This window comes from Scyliorhinus torazame, chromosome 16 (assembly GCF_047496885.1).
Source record: "Scyliorhinus torazame isolate Kashiwa2021f chromosome 16, sScyTor2.1, whole genome shotgun sequence".
Lineage (NCBI taxonomy): Eukaryota > Metazoa > Chordata > Chondrichthyes > Carcharhiniformes > Scyliorhinidae > Scyliorhinus > Scyliorhinus torazame.
Window position 1 is genome coordinate 85,892,474 of NC_092722.1, and position 26,357 is coordinate 85,918,830.

The 26,357-nt window shown below is 53.3% G+C and overlaps 1 protein-coding gene across 1 annotated transcript in view; it reads left to right on the top strand.

Moving 5' to 3' along the window:
- The window catches only part of lrrc23 (leucine rich repeat containing 23), a 40,753-nt gene that overhangs the window by 13,584 nt on the left and 812 nt on the right, over positions 1-26,357 (top strand). Inside the window, exons 3-7 of the mRNA XM_072477591.1 lie at positions 455-708; positions 3,284-3,414; positions 4,787-4,923; positions 11,944-12,020; positions 12,650-12,820. Of these exons, the coding sequence (XP_072333692.1) occupies positions 455-708; positions 3,284-3,414; positions 4,787-4,923; positions 11,944-12,020; positions 12,650-12,820 (770 nt within the window). The remainder of the gene's footprint in view (positions 1-454; positions 709-3,283; positions 3,415-4,786; positions 4,924-11,943; positions 12,021-12,649; positions 12,821-26,357) is intronic.

Sequence of the window (26,357 nt, forward strand, 5' to 3'; positions counted from 1 at the left end):
TCTCCCATGTCTTTCACTGTCTGTCTCACTCTCCCTGCCTCTTCCTGTCTCTCTCACTCCCTGTCTCACTCCCTGTCTCTCTCTCATACTCCCTGTCTCTCTCTCTCTCACTCCCTGTCTCTCTCTCTCTCACTCCCTGTCTCTCTCTCTCTCACTCCCTGTCTCTCTCTCTCTCACTCCCTGTCTCTCTCTCTCTCACTCCCTGTCTCTCTCTCTCTCACTCCCTGTCTCTCTCTCTCTCTCACTCCCTGTCTCTCTCTCTCTCTCACTCCCTGTCTCTCTCTCTCTCCCTGTCTCTCTCTCACTCCCTGTCTCTCTCTCTCTCCCTGCCGCTCGCTCCCTCTCTCGCTGCCTCTCGCGCGCGCGCTCTCTCTCTCTTGCTGCCTCTCGCATGCGCTCTCTCTCTCTCGCTGCCTCCCTCTATCTCTCCAACCACACCCTTCCAATTTTGCAGTGGGCTGACAGACATTAATGCCCTCCGCCCCTTCATCCACCTGCGGTACCTGGATGTGTCGATGAACTTCCTCCGTGACCTGTCGTCTTTGACTAACCTCAGCCACCTCCTGTGGCTGTGTGCCGATGAGAACTACCTCACCAGTGCCTATATCGAGGACCTGCCCTTCCTGCAGGTGGCAAGTATGGCAAAGAACCGCATCAGGGATACCGAGGGTATTGGCCACCCACTGTTGGAATCACTCAACTTGATAGGTGAGCCCTATACACCAGTGTGTGTGGAACCTGTACCCCTGTGAGAGTCGGTGTGTGTGGAACCCGTACCCCAGTGAGAGTCAGTGTGTGTGGAACCCGTACCCCAGTGAGAGTCAGTGTGTGTGGAACCCGTACCCCAGTGAGAGTCAGTGTGTGTGGAGCCCGTACCCCAGTGAGAGTCAGTGTGTGTGGAACCCGTACCCCAGTGAGAGTCAGTGTGTGTGGAACCCATACCCCAGTGAGAGTCAGTGTGTGTGGAACCCGTATCCCAGTGAGAGTCAGTGTGTCTGGGACCCGTATCCCAGTGAGAGTCAGTGTGTGTGGAACCTGTAACCCAGTGAGAGTCAGTGTGTGGAACCCGTACCCCAGTGAGAGTCAGTGTGTGTGGAACCCATACCCCAGTGAGAGTCAGTGTGTGGAACCCGTACCCCAGTGAGAGTCAGTGTGTGTGGAACCTGTACCCCTGTGAGAGTCAGTGTGTGTGGAACCCGTATCCCAGTGAGAGTCAGTGTGTGTGGAACCCGTACCCCAGTGAGAGTCAGTGTGTGTGGAACCTGTACCCCAGTGAGAGTCAGTGTGTGTGGAACCTGTACCCCAGTGAGAGTCAGTGTGTGTGTGGGACCCGTACCCCAGTGAGAGTCAGTGTGTGTGGAACCCGTATCCCAGTGAGAGTCAGTGTGTGTGGAACCCGTATCCCAGTGAGAGTCAGTGTGTGGGGAACCCGTACCCCAGTGAGAGTCAGTGTGTGTGGAACCTGTATCCCAGTGAGAGTCAGTGTGTGTGGAACCCATACTCCAGTGAGAGTCAGTGTGTGTGGAACCCGTACCCCAGTGAGAGTCAGTGTGTGTGGAACCTGTACCCCAGTGAGAGTCAGTGTGTGTGGAACCCGTATCCCAGTGAGAGTCAGTGTGTGTGGAACCAGTATCCCAGTGAGAGTCAGTGTGTGTGGAACCCATACTCCAGTGAGAGTCAGTGTGTGTGGAACCTGTATCCCAGTGAGAGTCAGTGTGTGTGGAACCCATACTCCAGTGAGAGTCAGTGTGTGTAGAACCCGTACCCCAGTGAGAGTCAGTGTGTGTGGAACCCGTATCCCAGTGAGAGTCAGTGTGTGTGGAACCTGTATCCCAGTGAGAGTCAGTGTGTGTGGAACCCGTATCCCAGTGAGAGTCAGTGTGTCTGGGACCCGTATCCTAGTGAGAGTCAGCGTGTGGGACCCGTACCCCAGTGAGAGTCAGTGTGTGTGGAACCTGTATCCCAGTGAGAGTCAGTGTGTGTGGAACCTGTACCCCAGTGAGAGTCAGTGTGTGTGGAACCTGTACCCTAGTGAGAGTCAGTGTGTGTGGAACCCGTATCCCAGTGAGAGAGTCAGCGTGTGTGGAACCCGTATCCCAGTGAGAGTCAGTGTGTGTGGAACCCGTACCCCAGTGAGAGTCAGTGTATGTGGAACCTGTACCCTAGTGAGAGTCAGTGTGTGTGGAACCCGTATCCCAGTGAGAGAGTCAGCGTGTGTGGAACCCGTATCCCAGTGAGAGTCAGTGTGTGTGGAACCCGTACCCCAGTGAGAGTCAGTGTATGTGGAACCCGTACCCTAGTGAGAGAGTCAGTGTGTGTGGAACCCGTACCCCAGCGAGAGAGTCAGTGTGTGTGGAACCCGTACCCCAGTGAGAGTCAGTGTGTGTGTGGAACCCGTACCCCAGTGAGGGTCAGTCTCAGTGTATCAAATGGACTGTTGTTGACTTTACTGTTAATAACCACAGTATGCAAGTGCATTCCGTGTATTGGACAAATGACCACACCACCAGTATTTTAGTACAATTATAGTTTATTATCAAACATAGGATTGCTTCTATACTTAATAACTTACATGCTACTGCACATTGGACTATATCTAGCAGTTTAAACGACCTTTACTTAACTTTCAAGTGACCGGCTCTATGCAGGTTAGACCTCGTTCCCCACGTGTGGCAGCTAGAGGTTGTCTGGTTCATCTCGGTTGAGATTCGTCCTTTAGGTGGAGATCGCGGGTCCTTGAACTTGGCTGGTCGATTTGCTGCAGTTGGTAGACAGAAGCCAGTCCCAGAAGAGGCAGAATGTTGGTCGCGCAGTTCTTCTTATCCTCCGATCTTTCGCGCTCTTTTGGGCGGTCCCAGGTAGGGATCCAATGGATCGATTGGATTTCAATCACCCTAATCGATTCTAGCCAATTAGGGGCGGGTACCACGATAGCTGGGCGGGTCCTAGTTGTTATTGTCCAAGGCACGCATGCATTCCTAAATAAGTTGAATAGGCACCCCTGAGTCTGCTACTAATGTTATGTTTCAATCTGAGGCCCATTGTCCTGGGGAGATCTGTGAGTGACCTCTAGCAGGTTTGAGTTTCTGTATAGGTCTGGGTTGTTGTTTGCAAATACGCACAAGCGGTGTCGTGTCTGTGTCCCAACCTGGCCACAATTCCCATCATCCTTTGCGGATAGCCATTTTAGATGGTGACACTGCAATCAAAGATAAGTTTGTTTTTTCCCCCCAAAATCTATGAATCACTCTCTCTCTCTCTCTCTCTCTCTCTATCTGCTCAGAGAACCAGATCCGTGAAGTGTCCGGCCTGGACCCTAACAAGCTGACCCGTCTGCACACACTCGAGCTGAGAGGGAACATGCTGGAAAGCACAGAGGGCATCAACCTGCCAAACCTCCAGAACCTCTACTTGGTAATCGGGCTGAGAGCAGGAGGAGGGGGTGGTGGAGATATTCTGGTTGTGGTAGTGATGAGAGTCGATGTCTTGGTACATGTCACAGGTCGAGGCTGGGCGGGGAAGATGGGTGCTGTGTGTAATGAATGTAGGAATTTCAGCCGTATTGTATTGAAGGTATTTGGTGCAGTAAGGATTAAAACCCTGGGTGAGAGTAGTGTTTTTAAGAGGAGGTTATGGTGAATGTTGGAATTTCAGATATATGTATTGAGGCAGTAAGGGTTAAATGCCTGACTTGAAGTAGTGTTTTTAAGGGGGAGGTGTGATGAATGTAGAAATTTCAGATATATTGTAGTATATGTATTTGATGCAGGAAAAGTTAAAAGCCTGGGTTAGTGTAGTGTTTTAGGGGGGGATTTGAGATGAATGTAGGAATTTCGGATCTATTGGCTGGGATTCTCCAATCTCATGGCAGGTCGGAGCATCGCCGGGGGCGCGAAAATCGCGCCACGCCGCTCCGACGCTGGTCCGCTAATTTGCCAGGGAATAGCTGCCAATTGCGCCCGCCCCGGCAATTCTCCGCGCAGCCCATCGAGTCCCGCCAGCATCGGTTACGTATGGTCCCACCCGGCAGGCCCTCGGAGTTCTGGCTGCGGGGGCCGTCCTGGTGAGGGGCGGGGGGATCCGACTCCCGGGGTGGGGGGGGCCTCCTCGGTGGCCAGGCCCTCGATCGGGGCCTACCGATCGGCAAGCGGGCTAATTCTGGGGGGTGGGGGGGGGGGCTGCTACGTTCTTCCGTGCCGGGCCCCTGAAGGGCTCCGCCATATTGCCTGGGGGCCAGCGCGGAGACGGCAACCCACGCGCATGCGCGGACCTGCGCCAGCCATGGCACGCATGCGCGATCCTGTGCTGGCCGTGGCGTACATGCGCGGACCTTTCGCCGCCGGAGCAGCGGACAGCACTCGAGCACAGTTCAAGCCCCCTAGGAAGGGATGAATGTCTGGAGGCCCCTTGACCCCGGCGTCACTTGCGCCAGTTTTGACTCCGGCGTCAACACTTGGCCAGGATTTCAGAGAAATCCCGGCCCTTGTTTTATATGTATTTGGTGGAAGAAGGGTTAAAAATCTGGGCTAGTGTGTGTATGACTGCTGCAGTACTGGTTTTGTTTAAATCCTGGTCTGCAATACAGCTGGGCAGAGTTGCAATTAAGGCATCGCAAAGGCTTGGGCTAATGATGTTTTGTTGGATTAAGAGGGTTCCCTGTGGAGTATTTAATTACAGATCATTGTGTTCCAGCTTGGTACGATGATGGAACTATTGGGAGGAGCTGGAGGGTATTTTAACAGATTGTTCAGTTGGTTCAGTCACAAATGTCCCTTGTGTCCCACAGGCGGGGAACAGCATCAACAGACTGGAGGGCCTGGAAGTGTTGACTGGCCTGCGGACCCTGCACCTTCGCGACAATCATCTCGAGAGCCTGCAAGGATTCTCTGCGAGTATGGCTTCCCTCCAGTACATCAACTTCAGGTAGGCGGATGATCTTGACTACCCACACAATGCTCATCTGCACTCCCCCACACCTAACCCCTGTCAACATTTCCTTCTGTTTCTTTCTACCTCTATTTATCCAGCTTCCCCTCCTCCACCCCCCACCCCTTAAATAAATCGCCGCGATTTGCCCTCAACCCTGTACTCCGTGGATCGAGCTCCACATTCCTCCCACTGCCCATGGAAGCGAGTTCCACATTCCTCCTCGCTAGTGTGGGGCTCCCTCAGTACCGACCATCCGACAGAGCGGCACTCCCTCAGTACTGACCATCCGACAGAGCGGCTCTCCCTCAGTACTGACCATCCGACAGAGCGGCTCTCCCTCAGTACTGACAATCCAACAGAGCGGCTCTCTCTCAGTACTGACCCTCTGACTGTGCGGTGCTCCCTCAGTACTGACTCTCCGAAAGTGCGGTGCTCCCTCAGTACTGACCCTCCGACTGTGCGGTGCTCCCTCAGTATTGACCCTCCGACAGTGCGGTGCACCTTCAGTACTGACCCTCTGACAGTGCGGCTCTCCCTCAGTGCTGACCCTCCGATAGTGCGGTGCTCCTTCAGTACTGACCCTCTGACAGTGCAGCTCTCCCTCAGTGCTGACCCTCCGACAGTGCGGTGCTCCTTCAGTACTGACCCTCTGACAGTGCGGCTCTCCCTCAGTACTGACCCTCCGACAGTGTGGTGCTCCCTCAGAACTGACCCTCCGACAGTGCGGCGCTCCCTCAATACTGACCCTCTGACTGTGCGGTGCTACCTCAGTACCGTGCCTTTGTGTTTGTTTGAATATTTGTGTGCGAGGTGAGTGAATGTCTAATTGTGTCTCTATTTGTGTGAACTTGTGAATTTGTGCATTCTTAAGAGTATGTGTGTGGTAGTCGCCACTCATGTATATATTGTATATAGACGTTGTCGGTGTAGGTGCTTACGGTAAGGCCATGAACTACAGGTACGGGGGTAGTTCCCTGCCTGCTGGCTCTGCCCAGTAGGCGGAGTATAAATATGTGTGCTCCTCGTACAGCAGCCATTTCGCCAGCTGCTGTAGGAGGCCACACATCTTGGTGTAATAAAGCCTCGATTACATTCTACTCTCGTCTTTGTGTAATTGATCGTGCATCAATTTATTACACTAAGTTTTCAGAAGATGGACCTCCGCATCAAGCTGGATCGCCTGCAGCTGCATCCGCAAGCAGACAACGCCAAAAAGGTCTTTGAACATTGGCTAGCCTCTTTCGAAGCTTACATCAGGTCTGCACCAGACCCAATTCCGGAAGCTCAGAAGATTCAGATCCTTTACACGCGGCTGAGCTCCAACGTATTTCTACTTATCCAGGACGCACCGACCTATGCAGATGCCATGGCGCTACTGAACGAAAACTACGCTCAACGGACTAACACGCTCTACGCCCGGCACCGCCTCTCCACTCGTCGTCAACTTCCTGGTGAGTCAGTGGAAGATTTCTGGCGTGCTCTAATTCCCCTAGTCAGACTGTGACTGTCAGGCCGTCTCGGCCACGGAACACTCAAACTTGCTCATGAGAGACGCTTTTGTTACTGGGTAGGGTCCGATTACATCCGCCAGCGCCTCTTAGAACGGCCCATGCTCGACCTCGCGGAAACCAAAAAGCTAGCGCGCTCGCTTACGGTCGCTTCGCGCAACATCCAGGCCTACGCCCCCGACCGCACGGCCCACCCCTCCTGTGCATCATGGATTCCGCAGACGGCCGCCCCATCGTGGACTCCATCAGCGACCGCCCTCAGCCAGCCCCACGCCTGTGCAGCGCGGCAGCCAGCCATCCCCGGGGGCCCCAAATGTTACTTCTGTGGGCAGTCCAAACACCCCCGACAGCGCTGCCCGGCACGGAGCGCCCTTTGCAAGGCCTGTGGCAAGAAGGGGCACTTCGCTGCGGTGTGCCAGGCCCGCTCAGTCGCCGCTTTTGTTCCAGCTCCCCCCCCACGTGCGGCCAGTGGGCGCCGCAATCTTGTTCGACCCCCACCACGTGCGGCCCGTGGGCGCCGCCATCTTGTTCTCCCCACGGCACGTGCGGCCCGTGGGCGCCGCCATCTTACCAGGACCCATGCCCCCTGGGCACCTCATCTGGCCGCGCGCCGCCCGCAACCGCCGACGACCAGCCGCGTAATGCCTCAGTCACGATTGACCAGTCTCGTCCACACAACCTGGCAACGGCTTCTACCAACGTGAAGATCGATGGGCACGAGATCTCCTATCTGCTGGACTCCGGGAGCACCGAGAGCTTCATTCACCCAGATACAGTAAGGCGCTGCTCCCTCGCGGTACACCCCGCTAACCAGAGAATCTCCCTGACCTCCAGGTCGCACTCCGTGGCGATCCGGGGGTACTGCATCGCCACTCTCACTGTCCATGGCGTGGAATTCAGCGGCTTCCGGCTCTACGTCCTCCCCAACCTCTGCGCTGCCTTGCTACCCGGCCTGGTCTTCCAGTACAACCTCCAGAGCCTAACACTGAAATTCGGCGGGCCCCTACCACCCCTTACTGTATGCGGCCTCTCGACCCTAAAGGTCGACCCACCTTCCACTTAACCCCGGATTGCAAACCCGTCGCCACCAAGGGCAGACGGTACAACGCCCAGGACAGGACCTTCATCAGGTCCGAGGTCCAGCGACTGCTTCGGGAAGGCATCATTTAGGCCAGCAACAGCCCCTGGAGAACCCAAGTGGTAGTTGTGAAAACTGGGGAGAAACGCAGGATGGTCGTGGACTACAGCCAGACCATCGGTAGGTACACGCAGCTCGACGCGTACCCCCTCCCACGCATATCTGATATGGTCAATCAGATTGCACAGTACCGGGTCTTCTCAACTGTGGACCTGAAATCCGCCTACCACCAGCTCCCCATTCGCAAGGCGGACCACCCATACACTGCCTTCGAGGCAGATGGCTGCATTTACCACTTTCTTAGGGTTCCTTTTGGCGTCACCAACGGGGTCTCGGTTTTCCAACGGGAAATGGACCGAATGGTTGACCGGTACGGGCTGCGGGCCATTTTCCCGTACCTTGACAATGTCACCATCTGTGGCCACTATCAGCAGGACCATGACGCCAACCTTGCCAAATTTCTCCACACCGTCACTCTCCTCAACCTAACCGACAACAAGGAGAAGTGCGTGTTCAGCACGAACCACTTAGCCATCCTCGGCTATGTGGTCCAGAATGGAGTTCTGGGGCCCGATCCTGACCGCATGCGCCCCCTCTTGGAACTCCCCCAATACCCCAAGGCCCTCAAACGATGCCTGGGGTTCTTTTCTTATTATGCCTAGTGGGTCCCAATCTATGCGGACAAGGCCCGCCCACTCATTCAATCCACTCTTTTTCCCTTAACGTCCGAGGTTCACCAGGCCTTCAACCGTATCAAGGCCAACATCGCCAAGGCTGCGATGCACGCGGTCGACGAGACGTTACCATTCCAAGTTCAGAGCGATGCATCAGACGTCGCTCTAGCCGCCACCCTCAACCAGACAGGCAGGCCCATGGTGTTTTTTTCACGAACCTGACATGCCTCCGAAATTCGGCATTCCTCCGTCGAGAAAGAGGCCCAAGCCATCGTTGAAGCTGTGCGTCATTGGAGGCATTACCTGGCCGGCAGGAGATTCACTCTCCTCACTGACCAAAGGTCGGTTGCCTTTATGTTTGTAACGCACAATGACTTACGAGAGAGACGAGAAGTGATGAAGTCGATTCAGGCTTTATTAAGCGAGACTTGTCCCCAGCAGCTCAGCAACAGAATGAAGCTGCGGGGAGAAGCTCGGGTTCTTATACTCCGCCTTCAGGGCGGAGCCAGGAGTCGGCAGCCAACCAGGACCCGGGATCTGTCAGCCAATAGCATCACGGCTTCACAGTCCCACATGACCCCTAATACATACCACCACATTCACCCCTTGTTAAAAAGGAACCCGGCGGGGTGGTGGTTCGCATGGTGGTAGGGGTTTACAAGGCTGGCCCTGGAAGGAAAATTTCGGACATGTTACTACAGTTTTAGCCCTACACTGGGCTATGTACAAGTTTGTGAAAAGGGGCTGCCGCGCGGTCGGGGCCGTAGGCGCGGGCGTTTTGCGAGGCCACATCTAGGGAAGCTGCAAGGGCCCGTGCCTCTGAGAGTCCTAGCGACTCTTTCTAAAAGTCTTTGGCGGATTTGGGGAGAGTTCATACCTGCCACAAATGCATCGCGAATTAGCATGTCCGTGTGTTGGCGATCGCGTTCACCGGCGGGCAGCTGCAGCCCCGTCCCAAAATTAGCAGCGCGGCGTAGAATTCTTCTAGCGATTCTCCGGGACTTTGCCGTCTCGTCGCGAGTTGGTGGCGCGTGTAGACCTGGTTAACGGGCCGAACGTAGATGCCCTTCAGCAATGCGAGCGCCGTCGGGAAATCCTCTGCGTCTTCTATGAGAGGGTAAATTTCTGGGCTTACCCTCGAATGCAGGACCTGCATTTTCTGGTCTTCTGTGATCCGGCCGGGGGCCGTTCGGAGGTAGCCTTCAAAGCATGCTTGCCTGTGTTTAAATACTGCTGCCGAGTTTGCTGCGTGGGGGCTGATCCGCAGGCATTCCGGGGCGATCCGGAGCTCCATAGTCTTTTAATCTCGCTTAATAAATTGTAGCGCACAATGACTTACGAGAGAGACGAGAAGTGATGAAGTTGATTCAGGCTTTATTAAGCGAGACTTGTCCCCAGCAGCTCAGCAACAGAATGAAGCTGCGGGGAGAAGCTCGGGTTCTTATACTCCGCCTTCAGGGTGGAGCCAGGAGTCGGCAGCCAACCAGGACCCGGGATCTGTCAGCCAATAGCATCACGGCTTCACAGTCCCACATGACCCCTAATACATACCACCACAATGTTCAATAACACACAGGGGGAAAGATCAAAACGATAAAATCTTGAGGTGGAGGATCGAGCTCTCCACCTACAACTACGAGATTTTGTATCGCCCCGGTAAGCTCAACGAGCCCCCCGATGCCCTATCCTGAGGTACATGTGCCAACGCACAGGTGGACCGACTCCGGACTCTGCACGACAACCTCTATCACCCAGGGGTGTCACGTTTTTACCATTTCATCAAGGCCCGCAATCTGCCCCACTCAATCGAGGAAGTCAGGGCTATAACCAGAGACTGCCAGGTCTGCGTGGAGTGCAAACCGCATTTCTGCCAGCCAGACCGTGCGCGCCTGGTGAAGGCCTCCCGCCCCTTTGAACCCCTCAAAGGGCCCCTCCCCTCCATCGACCGTAACACGTACTTCCTCAGTGTGGTCGATGAATATTCCCCTTCGCCATCCCATGCCCCGACATGACGTCTGGCACCGTCATCAAAGCCCTCAACACCATCTTCGCTCTGTTCGGCTTCCCCGCCTACATCCACAGCGACAGGGGATCCTCATTCATGAGTGATGAGCTGCATCAGTTCCTGCTCAACAGGGGTATCGCCTCGAGCAGGACAACCAGCTACAACCCCCGGGGAAACGGGCAGGTGGAGAGGGAGAATGGGACGGACTGGAGGGCCGTCCAGCTGGCCCTACGGTCCAGAAATCTCCCGGCCTCCCGCTGGCAGGAGGTCCTCCCCGACGCACTTCACTCCATTCGGTCGCTCCTGTGCACTGCGACCAATGAAACCCCCCATGAACGTCTCTTTGTCTTCCCTAGGAAGTCCACCTCCGGGGTGTCGCTCCCGACTTGGCTCGCAGCTCCAGGACCCGTACTCCTCTGTAAACACGTACGATTCCACAAAGCGAGGGTACAGCTACTCCACAGCAACCCACAGTACGCCTACGTAGCGTACCCCGACGGCCGCCAAGATACAGTCTCCCTCAGGGACCTGGCACCAGCTGGTTACGCACACTCCCATCCCGCCCGGCGCACCCAGCCGCAACCCCCGCCCCAGGATAATCTGTCCTCCCCCTACCCACACCCGGGGATGAAGAGGACTTCGACACGCTCCCGGAGCCACCGAGACCAGACCGATACCGGAATCGCCGCCAGCACTGCGGCGCTCCCAACGACAGATCAAGGCTCCGGACCGACTGAATCTGTAACTTGACCTGGACTTTTAAAACATCATCACTCTCTTTATAATTTTCCCCTCCACCCCGCTGGACTCAATTTTTTTTCTCTCTGCACTTTAAAACATCTACCTGTATATAGTTCTCCACCACCCCCGCCGGACTCAATTTTAACAGGGGGTGAATGTGATAGTCACCACTGATGTATATATTGTATATAGAGGATGTCGGTGTAGGTGCTTTACGGTAAGGCTCCTGTACTATAGGTACGGGGGTAGTTCTCTGCCTGCTGGTTCCGCCCAGTAGGCGGAGTATAAATATGTGTGCTTCTCGTACAGCAGCCATTTCGCCAGCTGCTGTAGGAGGCCACACATCTTAGTGTAATAAAGCCTCGATTAGATCCTACTCTCGTCTTTGTCTAATTGATCGTTCATCAATGTGTGAGCATGTGTGTGAATTTGCATTTGTGCGAAAGTCTGCATGCACGGTACTGTGTGTCTGTATGTGTCCTTGTGTGTGCACACGTGTAAGTTGGTGTGACTGTGCGGCACACCTGTGCAAGAGTGAGTGTGTGAGGGAGTGGGTGGATGCAGTGGTCAGTATGACAGTGTGCGAGGGTGTTTGTGCATGCAGGAATGTGGGAGGTTCGTATTTTTGAGTGAGGGGTGCGCACAGACTACTTCTTTCCAAGTCAACAAATTGAGGGCTAACTGTGAAGGCACCCTGATGAAGGGACGCCGCATCAACGTAAAAGAAATATCAAAGGAAACATAACAAAATGTAATTGCAGGGATAGACAAAACAGCCTGGCTCTCCTTGTGTGAGTGGACAAGCAAGAGTCGGAGCACCTGAGAGTGTGCGCGCGTGCAGGTTAGTGTGACACCGTGTAGGTTAGTGTGACACCGTGTGTGTGCCTTTTGTGAATCCACCTCCCTCCTGTCTCTCTCTCTCTCTCTCTCTCTCTCTCTCTCATCCAGGGGCAATCTCATTGTCAAAATCCAGGAGATGAAGCACTTGCAGTGTCTGCCAGCTCTGAGAGCCCTCATCATTGCAGGTAGGTCTGCAGCTCGGGGAGGGAGGGAGCAATGGCCTATGGGAGCAGGGTCGCAATCGCACCGCCCCCACCCCACCAGGGTTAGTCCTCCCGTGCTCTCTGACCACAGCTGTGTCTGGTGCAAACGGGTTGGTGGCAACAACTGTCCCTCCTGTCAGTCTCTCTGTCTCTCTGTCTGTCCCTCTGTCTCTCTCTCTCTGTATCTCTCTCTCTCTCTCTCGGTCTCTCTCTCACTGTCTCTCTCTCTCTCTCTCTCTCTCTCTCTCTCTCTCTCTCTCTCTCTCTCTCTCTCTCTCTCTCTCTCTCTCTCTCTCTCTCTCTCTCTGTCTGTCTGTCCTCTCTCTCTCTCTCTCTCTCTCTCTCTGTCTGTCTTCCTCGCTCTCTCTCTCTCTCTCTCTGTCTCTCTGTCTTCCTCGCTCCCTCTCTCTCTCTCTCTCTCTCTGTCTTCCTCGCTCCCTCTCTCTCTCTCTCTCTGTCTTCCTCGCTCCCTCTCTCTCTCTCTCTCTCTGTCTTCCTCGCTCCCTCTCTCTCTCTCTCTCTCTGTCTTCCTCGCTCCCTCTCTCCGTCTCTTTCTCTCACCACCCCCAATCTCTCTATCTCCCTATCTCTCTCTCTCTCTCTATGTCCAGAGAACCCCTGCACAGAAGAAGAATCCTACAGACTGGAAACGCTCCTCCTTCTGCGGAAACTCGAACGTCTGGATAAAGAAGGATTCAGCACAGACGACCGTCTGGAGGCTGAAGAGATTCACAAACAGCGAGAGGCGGAACAAAAGGAGAAAGAGGCGAATGAAAGAGACGGTGAGAGTTGGGGAGACGGTGGAGAACGGGAGATATGGGGAGCCAGTGGGTGCGCGGCATCAGGAAGCCAGCGGGAGTCGAGGAGACGGCGTGAGCGACAGATACAGGGAGAGGGCAGGAGTGAGGATTACAGGGAGATGGCAGGGATTGAGGATACGCTGAGACTTTGGGAGGGAGGGATACAGGGAGAAGGTGTATCACGAACCTGGACCAGACCCCAACAATGACTAGGATACAGGACAGAAACCCCAATATTTTTTGTTAATTTTGTAAGACTGCGAGGAAAGGACTTCTCGCTCCAGGAGAGATTTCACAGAGAAATAGGGATATGATATTTTTTTTTTTTTTTTTTTTAAACATTTTATTGAAAATTTTTGGTCAACCAACACAGTACATTGTGCATCCTTTACACAACATTGTAACAATACAGATAATAATGACCTTTTTTAATTTAAACAAAAACAACAACAAATAAATAAATATTAAATAACAAAAAATAAAAACTAGCCCTAATTGGCAACTGCCTTGTCTCAGGCCACCCCCCCCCCCCCCCCCCATCCCCCCCCCCCCCCCCCCCCCCCCCCCAAGTCCTGGGCCGCTGCTGCTGCCTTCTTTGTTCTCCCCTATCTATCTTTCCGCAAGATATTCGACGAACGGTTGCCACCGCCTAGTAAACCCTTGAGCCGACCCTCTTAGGACGAACTTAATCCGCTCTAACTTTATGAACCCCGCCATATCATTTATCCAGGTCTCCACCCCCGGGGGCTTGGCTTCTTTCCACATTAGTAATATTCTGCGCCGGGCTACTAGGGACGCAAAGGCCAAAACATCGGCCTCTTTCGCCTCCTGCACTCCCGGCTCTTGTGCAACCCCAAATATAGCCAACCCCCAGCTTGGTTCGACCCGGACCCCCACTACTTTCGAAAGCACCTTTGTCACCCCCATCCAAAACCCCTGTAGTGCCGGGCATGACCAAAACATATGGGTATGATTCGCTGGGCTTCTCGAGCACCTCGCACACCTATCCTCCACCCCAAAAAATTTACTGAGCCGTGTTCCAGTCATATGTGCCCTGTGTAATACCTTAAACTGAATCAGGCTTAGCCTGGCGCACGAGGACGACGAGTTTACCCTGTTTAGGGCATCTGCCCACATCCCCTCCTCAATCTCCTCCCCTAGCTCTTCTTCCCATTTCCCTTTTAGTTCGTCCATCATAGTCTCCCCTTCGTCTCTCATTTCCCTATATATATCCGGCACCTTACCGTCCCCCACCCATTTCTTTGAGATGACTCTGTCCTGCACCTCTTGTGTCGGGAGCTGCGGGAATTCCCTCACCTGTTGCCTCGCAAAAGCCCTCAATTGCATGTACCTGAATGCATTCCCTTGGGGCAACCCATATTTCTCGGTCAGCGCTCCCAGACTCGCAAACTTCCCATCCAGAAATAGATCTTTCAATTGCGTTATACCTGCTCTTTGCCACATTCCATATCCCCCATCCATTCCCCCCGGGGCAAACCTATGGTTGTTTCTTATCGGGGACCCCCCAGTGCTCCGGTCTTTCCCCTATGTCGTCTCCACTGTCCCCAAATCTTCAGTGTAGCTACCACCACCGGACTCGTGGTATAGTTCCTTGGTGAGAACGGCAATGGGGCTGTCACCATAGCCTGCAGGCTGGTCCCCCTACAGGACGCCCTCTCTAATCTCTTCCACACCGCTCCTTCCTCCTCTCCCATCCACTTACTCACCATTGAAATATTAGCGGCCCAATAATATTCACTTAGGCTCGGTAGTGCCAGCCCCCCCCTATCCCTACTACGCTGTAAGAATCCCTTCCTCACTCTCGGAGTCTTCCCGGCCCAAACAAAACCCATGATACTCTTTTCTATCCTTTTGAAAAAAGCCTTCGTAATCACCACCGGGAGACACTGAAACACAAAGAGGAATCTCGGGAGGACCACCATCTTAACCGCCTGCACCCTCCCTGCCATTGACAATGCTACCATATCCCATCTCTTGAAATCTTCCTCCATCTGTTCCACCAACCGCGTCAAATTTAGCCTGTGCAATGTGCCCCAATTCTTAGCTATCTGGATCCCCAGGTAACGAAAGTCTCTTGTTACCTTCCTCAACGGTAGGTCTTCTATTTCTCTACTCTGCTCCCCTGGATGCACCACAAACAGCTCACTCTTCCCCATGTTCAATTTATACCCTGAAAAATCCCCAAACTCCCCAAGTATCCGCATTATTTCTGGCATCCCCTCCGCTGGATCCGCCACATATAGTAGCAGATCATCCGCATATAAAGATACCCGGTGTTCTTCTCCTCCCCTAAGTATTCCCCTCCATCTCTTGGAACCTCTCAGCGCTATCGCCAGGGGCTCAATCGCCAGTGCAAACAGTAATGGGGACAGAGGACATCCCTGCCTTGTCCCTCTATGGAGCCGAAAATATGCCGATCCCCGTCCATTCGTGACCACACTCGCCACTGGGGCCCTATACAACAGCTGCACCCATCTAACATACCCCTCTCCGAACCCAAATCTCCTCAACACCTCCCACAGATAATCCCACTCCACTCTATCAAATGCTTTCTCGGCATCCATCGCCACTACTATCTCCGTTTCACCCTCTGGTGGGGCCATCATCATTACCCCTAACAACCTCCGTATGTTCGTGTTCAGCTGTCTCCCCTTCACAAACCCAGTTTGGTCCTCATGAACCACCCCCGGGACACATTCCTCTATTCTCATTGCCATTACCTTGGCCAAGACCTTGGCATCTACATTGAGGAGGGAGATTGGTCTGTAGGACCCGCATTGTAGCGGATCCTTTTCCTTCTTTAAAAGAAGCGATATCGTTGCTTCTGACATAGTCGGGGGCAGTTGTCCCCTTTCTTTTGCCTCGTTAAAGGTCCTCGTCAGTAGCGGGGCGAGCAAGTCCAAATATTTTCTGTAAAATTCAACTGGGAATCCGTCCGGTCCCGGGGCCTTTCCCGTCTGCATGTTCCTAATTCCTTTCACCACTTCTTCTACCGTGATCTGTGCTCCCAATCCCATCCTTTCCTGCTCTTCCACCTTGGGAATTTCCAGCCGATCCAAAAACTCCATCATTCTCTCCCTCCCATCCGGGGGTTGAGCTTCATACAATTTTTTATAGAATGTCTTAAACACTTCATTCACTCTCTCCGCTCCCCGCTCCGTCTCTCCATCTTCGTCTCTCACCCCCCTATTTCCCTCGCTGCTCCCCTTTTCCTCAATTGGTGTGCCAGCAATCTGCTCGCCTTCTCTCCATATTCGTACTGTACACCCTGTGCCTTCCTCCATTGTGCCTCTGCAGTGCCTGTGGTCAGCAAGTCAAATTCCACATGCAGCCTTTGCCTTTCCCTATACAGTCCCTCCTCCGGTGCTTCCGCATACTGTCTGTCCACCCTCAAAAGTTCTTGCAGCAACCGCTCCCGTTCCTTACTCTCCTGCTTCCCTTTATGTGTCCTTATTGATATCAGCTCCCCCCTAACCACCGCCTTCAACGCCTCCCAGACCACTCCCACCTGAACCTCCCCATTGTCATTGAGTTCCAAGTACTTTTCAATGCATCACCTCACCCTTAAGCACACCCCCTCATCCGCCATTAGTCCCATGTCCATTCTCCAGGGTGGACGCCCTCTTGTTTCCTCCCCTATCTCCAAGTCTACCCAGTGTGGGGCATGATCCGAAATGGCTATAGCCGTATATTCCGTTCCCCTCACCCTCGGGATCAATGCCCTTCCCAACACAAAAAAGTCTATGCGTGAATAGACTTTATGGACATAGGAGAAAAACGAGAACTCCTTACTCCTAGGTCTACTGAATCTCCACGGGTCCACCCCTCCCATCTGCTCCATAAAATCCTTAAGCACCTTGGCTGCTGTCGGCCTCCTGCCAGTCCTGGACTTCGACCTATCCAGCCTTGGTTCCAACACCGTGTTGAAGTCTCCCCCCATTATCAGCTTTCCGGTCTCTAGGTCTGGGATGCGTCCTAGCATTCGCCTCATAAAATTGGCATCGTCCCAATTCGGGGCATACACGTTTACCAACACCACCATCTCTCCCTGTAATTTGCCACTCACCATCACGTATCTGCCCCCGTTATCCGCCACTATAGTCTTTGCCTCGAACATTACCCGCTTCCCCACTAATATAGCCACCCCCCTGTTTTTCGCATCCAGCCCCGAATGGAACACCTGCCCTACCCACCCTTTGCGCAACCTAACCTGATCTATCAGTTTCAGGTGCGTTTCCTGTAACATGACCACATCTGCTTTAAGTTTCTTAAGGTGTGCGAGTACTCGTGCCCTCTTTATCGGCCCGTTAAGCCCCCTCACGTTCCACGTGATCAGCCGAGTTGGGGGGCTTCCCACCCCCCCCCCCCCTTGCCGGTTAGCCATCATCTTTTTCCAGCTTCTCGCCCAGTTCCCACGCAGCTGTATTTCTCCCAGACGGTGCCCCCCCGCCCATCCTTCCCCGTACCCACTCCCCCCTTTCCCCAGCAGCAGCAACCCAGTAATTCCCCCCCCCCCCCCCGCTAGACCCCCCGCTAGCGTAATTACTCCCCCCATGTTGCACCCAGAAGTCAGCAAACTCTGGCTGACCTCGGCTTCCCCCCGTGATCACGGCTCGCCCCGTGCGGCGCCCCCTCCTTCCTGCTTCTCTATTCCCGCCATAGTTATCATAGCGCGGGAACCAAGCCCGCGCCTCTCCCTCGGCCCCGCCTCCCATGGCCAACGCCCCATCTCCTCTCCCTTCCCACCTCCCCCCATCACCACCTGTGGGAGAAAGAAAAGTTACCATACCGCAGGATTAATCATACAATCCCTCTTCGCCCCCCCCCCCCCCCACTCGTCCCACCACTTTGTCCAAACGTTCATTTTCATAGTCCAATCATTCCAATTTTTCTTCTACAATAAAAGTCCACGCTTCATCCGCCGTCTCAGAGTAGTGGTGCCTCCCTTGATATGTGACCCACAGTCTTGCCGGTTGCAGCATTCCAAACTTTATCTTTTTTTTGTGAAGTACCGCTTTGGCCCGATTAAAGCTCGCCCTCCTTCTCGCCACCTCCGCACTCCAATCTTGATAGACGCGGATCACCGCGTTCTCCCATTTACTACACCGAGTTTTCTTCGCCCATCTAAGGACCATTTCTCTATCCTTAAAACGGAGAAATCTCACCACTATGGCTCTGGGAGCTTCTCCTGCTCTCGATCCTCGCACCATAACTCGGTATGCTCCCTCCACCTCCAACGGACCCGTCGGGGCCTCCACTCCCATTAACGAGTGCAGCATCGTGCTCACATATGCCCCGACGTCCGCCCCCTCCACACCTTCAGGAAGGCCAAGAATCCTCAAGTTGTTCCTCCTTGCGTTGTTTTCCAGTGCCTCCAACCTCTCCACAGATCGTTTCTGGTGTGCCTCCTGCATCTCCGACTTCACCACCAGGCCCTGTATATCGTTTTCATTCTCTGCTGCTTTCGCCTTCACGACCCGAAGCTCCTGCTCCTGGGTCTTTTGTTCCTCTTTCAGCCCTTCAATCGCCTGTAATATCGGGGCCAACAACTCTTTCTTCATTTCCTTTTTTATCTCCTCCACGCAGCGTTTCAAAAACTCTTGTTGTTCAGGGCCCCATATGAAACTGCCACCTTCCAACGCCATCTTGGTTTCTGCTTGCCTTCCTTGCCGTTGTTCCAAAGGATCCGCTGCAATCCGGCCACTTTCCTCTCCTTTTTCCATCCGTGTCCAGGGGGAACACCCTTCTGGTTTACCGCACGGTGTTTTCAGCCGTTAAAATTGCCGTTGGGGCTCCTATCAAGAGCCCAAAAGTCCGTTTCACCGGGAGCTGCCGAAACGTGCGACATAGCTGGTCATCGCCGCACCCGGAAGTCCGGGATATGATATTTTAAAACAAACTTTATTACTAACTGTGGTAGTAGAGGTATTACGGTACCTGTTAATGCTGGAACACCATTGGTAGAAATTGTACGCTTCCTATTGGTCAAGCTGTATGGTAGCTCCGCCCTGCTAGGCGGGGTATAATAGCCCGTGCCGCCCCAGCAGCCTTCATTCTGTACCTGAGCTGCTGGGGGAAACATCTAGCTTATTAAAGCCTTCAGTTGGACTACAATTTCGCTTTAGTGGTCATTGATCGTGCATCACTAACACAGGATTAAAATATCTTTAACTTCACACCAGAAAATGGAACATAGAACATACAGTGCCGAAGGAGGCCATTCGGCCCATCGAGTCTGCACCGACCCACTTAAGCCCTCACTTCCACCCTATCCCCGTAACCCAATAACCCCTCCTATCCTTTTTTGGACACTAAGGGCAATTTAGCATGGCCAGTCCACCTAACCTGCGCGTCTTTGGACTGTGGGAGGAAACCGGAGCACCCGGAGAAAACCCACGCAGACATGGGGAAAACGTGCAGACTCCGCACAGACAGAGACCCAACATGGAATTTAACCTGGGACCCTGGCGCTGTGAAGCCACAGTGCTATCCACTTGTGCTACCGTGCAGCCCCTGTGCTACCGTGCTGCCCCAAAATAGCTTACAATTACCCCTTAAACAATACTACTTAATACAGTGAATATAATACTCTTAACTGCTATCTTTATTCCCACTTAAACAACAAGAAAAAAACCATGTCAGCTCTCAATTCTCTACCTTCTCCTGCAGCCGCCTCTGAATATCCCTCTTCGCCCCCATCTCGGCCACCGGTAGCTACCAATAGCACTTGGGAATACTCGCTTTACAGAGATGTTGTTTGAGAAAGAGAGACCTGACTTCCGGTGGCGGTCATGGTGTGCGTGGTCGCACATTTGGTAACATCCGTTTGTGGCAATGTTTTTGTACCTTTTCCCTGACGAACCGGCAGACTTGTTTATGGAAAAGGTGCAGGAATGGTAGAACATAGAACATACAGTGCAGAAGGAGGCCATTTGGCCCATCAAGTCTGCACTGACCCACTTAAGCCCTCACTTCCACCCTATCCCCGTAACACAATAACCCCTCCTAACCTTTTTGGACACTAAGGGCAATTTATCATGGCCAATCCACCTAACCTGCACATCTTTGGACTGTGGGAGGAAACCGGAGCACCCGGAGGAAACCCACACAGACACGGGGAGAACGTGCAGACTCCACACAGACAGTGACCCAGCGGGAAATCGAACCTGGGACCCTTGCGCTGTGAAGCCACAGTGCTATCCACTTGTGCTACCATGCTGCCCTAAAGTTTGTTCCACCGGTAGATGGATTCGTGGATCAGAAGTGTTTTGTTTATTTAAAATATGTTTTTATTAAGAATTTTTCAATAGCAATATTTTCCACCTTACAACCAAACCCCCCCCCCGTAACAAAGAAAAGAAAAAGAACCCGCGTGGCAAGACATGAACATGGCAAGTCAATAAGATACAGAACTTTGTACACTGGATTCTTCCCGTACATGTCAGTTTCCGGATTATTCATGTGCTTTCTTGCTCAAATGCCCCCAGAGAACCCCCCCCCCCCCCGCAACGAACGAACCATGTGTCGTGTCCCCCCTCCCCCCCGGTTGCTGTTGCTGCTGTCTGACCTCCATCTAACGCTCCGCGAGATGGTCTAGGAACGGTTGCCACCGCCTGTAGAACCCCTGCGCAGACCCTCTCAAGGCAAACTTTATCCTTTCCAACTTGATAAACCCAGCCATATCATTTATCCAGGCCTCCATGCTGGGGGGCTTCGCCTCCTTCCACATTAGCAAGATCCTTCGCCGGGCTACTAGGGACGCAAAGGCCAGAATGCCGGCCTCTTTCGCCTCCTGCACTCCCGGCTCGTCCACTACTCCAAATAGTGCTAGCCCCCAGCTTGGCTTGACCCGGACTTTCACCACCTTAGATACTGTTCCCGCCGAACCCCTCCAGTGCCGGGCATGACCGGGCAGCACGGTAGCATTGTGGATAGCACAATTGCTTCACAGCTCCAGGGTCCCAGGTTCGATTCCGGCTTGGGTCACTGTCTGTGCGGAGTCTGCACATCCTCCCCGTGTGTTCGTGGGTTTCCTCCGGGTGCTCCGGTTTCCTCCCACAGTCCAAAGATGTGCAGGTTAGGTGGATTGGCCATGATAAATTGCCCTTCGTGTTGGGTGGGGTTACTGGGTTATGGGGATAGGGTGGAGGTGTTAACCTTGGGTAGGGTGCTCTTTCCAAGAGCCGGTGCAGACTCGATGGGCCGAATGGCCTCCTTCTGCACTGTAAATTCTATGATCTAAAACATGTGGACATGGTTCGCCGGACTTCCTGAGCACCTCCCACATCTGTCCTCCACCCCAAAGAACCTACTCAGCCTCGCCCCTGTCATGCTCTCTGTGAACTACCTTAAATTGTATCAGGCTAAGCCTGGCACACGAGGAAGAGGAATTAACCCTACTTAGGGCATCAGCCCATAGCCCCTCCTCAATCTCCTCCCCCAACTCCTCCTCCCATTTACCCTTCTGCTCCTCGACCAAAGCCTCCCCCTCTTCTTTCATCTCCTGGTAGATCGCCGACATCTTGCCCTCCCCGACCCAAATGCCCAAAATCACCCTATCTTGAATCCCCTGTGCCGGGAGTAGCGGAAATTCCCTCACCTGCCGCCTCACAAACGCCCTCACTTGCATGTACCTGAAAGCGTTTCTCGGGGGTTGCCCAAACTTCTCCTCCAGCGCCCCTAAGCTCGCAAACGTCCCGTCAATGAACAGGTCCCCCATTCTTCTAATCCTTACCCGATGCCAGCTCTGAAATCCCCCGTCCATTCTTCCTGGGCCAAACCGATGGTTGTCTCTGATCGGGGGCCACACCGAGGTCGCGCACCTCTGCCGTCTCCACTGCCCCCAGATCTTTAATGTTGCCGCCACCACCGGGCTCGTGGTATACCTTGTAGGCGAGAGCGGCAGCGGTGCCATCACCAGCGCCCCCAGGCTCGTTCCTTTGCAGGACGCCATCTCCAACCTCTTCCACGCTGCCCCCTCTCCCTCCATCACCCACTTACGGATCATTGCCACGTTGGCTGCCCAATAATAACCACCCAGATTCGGCAACGCCAACCCTCCTCTATCTCTACTACGCTCCAAGAACCCCCTCCTTACCCGCGGGGTCTTGCTCGCCCACACATCCCGTAATGCTCCTGTTTACCCTCTTAAAAAAGGCCTTAGTGATCACAATTGGGAGGCATTGGAATACAAAAAGAAATCTCGGGAGGACCACCATTTTAACCGACTGTACCCTACCTGCCAGCGAGAGTGGCAACATGTCCCACCTTTTAAAATCCTCCTCCATCTGTTCCACCAACCACGTCAAGTTAAGTTTGTGCAGTGCCCCCCAGCTCCTAGCTACCTGAATCCCCAAGTATCGAAAGCTCCTTTCCGCCCTCCTCAACGGTAGGTTGTCTATCCCTCTTCCCTGGTCCCCGGATGGATCACAAAGAGCTCACTCTTTCCCACATTGAGCTTATAGCCCGAAAAGTCTCAACTCCCGTAGGATCTGCATTACCTCAACCATCCCCTCCACTGGATCCGTCACATACAGCAACAGGTCGTCTGCGTACAGCGACACTCGATGTTCCTCTCCCCCTCGAACCACCCCCTTCCATTTCCCCAACTCCTTTAACGCCATGGCCAAAGGTTCAATTGCTAATGCAAACAGCAGAGGGGACAGGGGGCACCCCTGCCTTGTCCCTCGTGCAGCCGAAAATACTCCGACCTCCGCCGGTTCGTGACCACACTCGCCACCGGGGCTTTATGCAAGAGCTTAAGCTAACTGATAAACCCTCCCCCGAACCAAAACCTCCTCAACACTTCCCAAAGATACTCCCACTCTACCCGATCAAAGGCCTTCTCCGCGTCCATGGCTGTCACTATCTCCGCTTCTCCCTCCACCGATGGCATCATTATCACATTTAGGAGCCTTCGCACATTAGTATTTAACTGCCTACCCTTTACGAATCCCGTCTGATCCTCGTGAATCACCCCCGGGACGCAGTCCTCAATCCTCATGGCCAACATTTTTGCCAGCAACTTAGCATCTACATTAAGGAGCGAGATCGGTCTATATGACCCACATTGCAGTGGGTCCTTATCCCGCTTCAAGATCAAAGAGATCGTCGCCTCCGACATTGTCGGGGGCAGGGTCCCCCCTCTCCCTTGATTCATTGAAGGTCCTTACCAGCAACGGGGCTAACAGGTCTACATACTTCCTGTAGAGCTCCACCGGGAACCCATCCGGCCCCGGGGCCTTCCCTGCCTGCATGCTCCCCAGTCCTTTAACCAGCTCCTCCACCCCAATTGGCACCCCCAAACCAGCCACCTCCTGCACCTCCACCCTTGGGAACCTCAACTGATCCAAGAATCGCCGCATCCCCTCTTTTCCCCCTGGGGGCTGGGACCTATACAGTTATTCGTAAAAGGCCTTAAAAGCCTCATTCACTTTCCCTGCACTCCGCACCGTAGTTCCCCTGCCATCTTTGACTCCACCTATTTCCCTCGCTGCCATCCTCTTACGGAGCTGGTGTGCCAGCATCCGGCTCGCCTTCTCACCATATTCATATATATCGCCCCCTGTGCCTTCCTCCACTGTGCCTCTGCCTTCCCTGTGGTCAACAGGTCGAACTCCGTCTGGAGACTTCGTCTCTCCCTGAGTAATCCCTCATCAGGAGCCTCTGCATAGCTCCTGACCACCCTTAAAATCTCCCCCACTAACCTCTCCCTTTCCCTGCCCTCTCTCTTCACCCTGTGAGCCCTGATGGAGATTAACTCTCCCCTGACCACCGCCTTCAGCGCCTCCTATACTACTCCCACCTGCACCTCCCCGTTGTCGTTGGCCTCCAGATACCTTTCAATGCACCCTCCCGCACACTTCCTCGTCTGCCAGCAGTCCCACATCCAACCTCCACAACTGGCGTTGGTCCCTCTCTTCCCCCAGCTCCAGCTCCACCCAGTGCGGGGCATGGTCTGAAATGGCTATGGCCGAATACTCCTTTCCCTCCACTTTCGGGATCAATGCCCTGCCCAAAACAAAAAAATCTATCCGGGAGTAGGCCTTATGTACGTGGGAGAAAAAAGAAAATTCTCTGGCCAAAGGCCTGGCAAATCTCCACGGATCTACTCCCCCCATCTGATCCATAAACCCCCTAAGCACCTTGGCCGCAGCAGGCCTCCTCCCCGTCCTAAATCTGGAACGATCTAATGCTGGGTCCAGCACCGTGTTAAAATCCCCACCCATTATCAAACTCCCTACCTCCAGGTCCGGAATACGCTCCAACATCCGTTTCATGAATCCAGCATCATCCCAGTTCGGGGCATATACATAAGAACATAAGAACTAGGAGCAGGAGTAGGCCATCTGGCCCCTCGAGCCTGCTCCACCATTCAATGAGATCATGGCTGATCTTTTGTGGACTCAGCTCCACTTTCCGGCCCGAACACCATAACCCTTAATCCCTTTATTCTTCAAAAAACTATCTATCTTTATCTTAAAAACATTTAACGAAGGAGCCTCTACTGCTTCACTGGGCAAGGAATTCCACAGATTCACAACCCTTTGGGTGAAGAAGTTCCTCCTAAACTCAGTCCTAAATCTACTTCCCCTTATTTTGAGGCTATCACCCGCCAGTGGAAACAACCTGCCCGCATCTATCCTATCTATTCCCTTCATAATCTTATATGTTTCTATAAGATCCGCCCTCATCTTCCTAAATTCCAACGAGTACAGTCCCAGTCTACTCAACCTCTCCTCGTAATCCAACTCCTTCAGCTCTGGGATTAACCTAGTGAATCTCCTCTGCACACCCTCCAGTGCCAGTATGTCCTTTCTCCAGGAAGGAGACCAAAACTGAACACAATACTCCAGGTGTGGCCTCACTAACACCTTATACAATTGCAGCAGAACCTCCCTAGTCTTAAACTCCATCCCTCTAGCAATGAAGGACAAAATTCCATTTGCCTTCTTAATCACCTGTTGCACCTGCAAACCAACTTTTTGCGACTCATGCACTAGCACACCCAGGTCTCTCTGCACAGCAGCATGTTTTAATATTTTATCATTTAAATAATAATACCTTCTGCTGTTATTCCTACCAAAATGGATAACCTCACATTTGTCAACATTGTATTCCATCTGCCAGACCCTAGCCCATTCACTTAGCCTATCCAAATCCCTCTGCAGACTTCCAGTATCCTCTGCACTTTTTGCTTTACCACTCATCTTAGTGTCGTCTGCAAACTTGGACACATTGCCCTTGGTCCCCAACTCCAAATCATCTATGTAAATTGTGAACAGTTGTGGGCCCAACACTGATCCCTGAGGGACACCACTAGCTACTGATTGCCAACCAGAGAAACACCCAATAATCCCCACTCTTTGCTTTCTATTAATTAACCAATCCTCTATCCATGCTACTACTTTCCCCTTAATGCCATGCATCTTTATCTTATGCAACAACCTTTTGTGTGGCACCTTGTCAAAGGCTTTCTGGAAATCCAGATATACCACATCCATTGGCTCCCCGTTATCTACCGCACTGTTAATGTCCTCAAAAAATTCCACTAAATTAGTTAGGCACGACCTGCCCTTTATGAACCCATGCTGCGTCTGTCCAATGGGACAATTTCCATCCAGATGCCTCGCTATTTCTTCCTTGATGATAGATTCCAGCATCTTCCCTACTACCGAAGTTAAGCCTACTGGCCTATAATTACCCGCTTTCTGCCTACCTCCTTTTTTAAACAGTGGTGTCACGTTTGCTAATTTCCAATCCGCCGGGACCACCCCAGAGTCTAGTGAATTTTGGTAAATTATCACTAGTGCAATTGCAATTTCCCTAGCCATCTCTTTTAGCACTCTGGGATGCATTCCATCAGGTCCAGGAGACTTGTCTACCATTAGCCCCATTAGCTTGCCCATCACTACCTCCTTGGTGATAACAATCCTGATTATCCCTATTATCCTGAATATACATTCACCAGTACCACCTCCGTCCCCTGCAACCTACCACTCACCATCACGTATCGGCCTCCCTTGTCCGCTACTATGTTCTTGGCCTCAAACGACACCCGCTTTCCCACCAGTATTGCCACCCCTCTATTCTTCGCATCCAGCCCCGAATGGAACACCTGTCCCACCCATCCCTTCCTTAACCTGACCTGATCTGCCACCTTCAGATGTGTCTCCTGAAGCATGACCACGTCTGCCTTCAGTCCCTTTAGGTGCGCGAACACTCGGGCCCTCTTAACCGGCCCATTTAGGCCCCTCACATTCCACGTGATCAGCCGGATTGGGGGGTTAACCCCCCCCCCCCACCCCCCCCAGTCGACTAGCCATCTCCTATATTAGGCCAGTCCCGTGCTCGCGCCTCCCGCACCCTCCAGTCCCCCAGGCGGGGAACCCTCGCCCTGACCATCCCGCTAGATGCGGAGAAGGCCTTCGACCGGGTGGAGGTAGACTATTTGTGGGAGGTGCTGGAGCGGTTTGGGGTTTGGGCAGGGTTTTGTGGA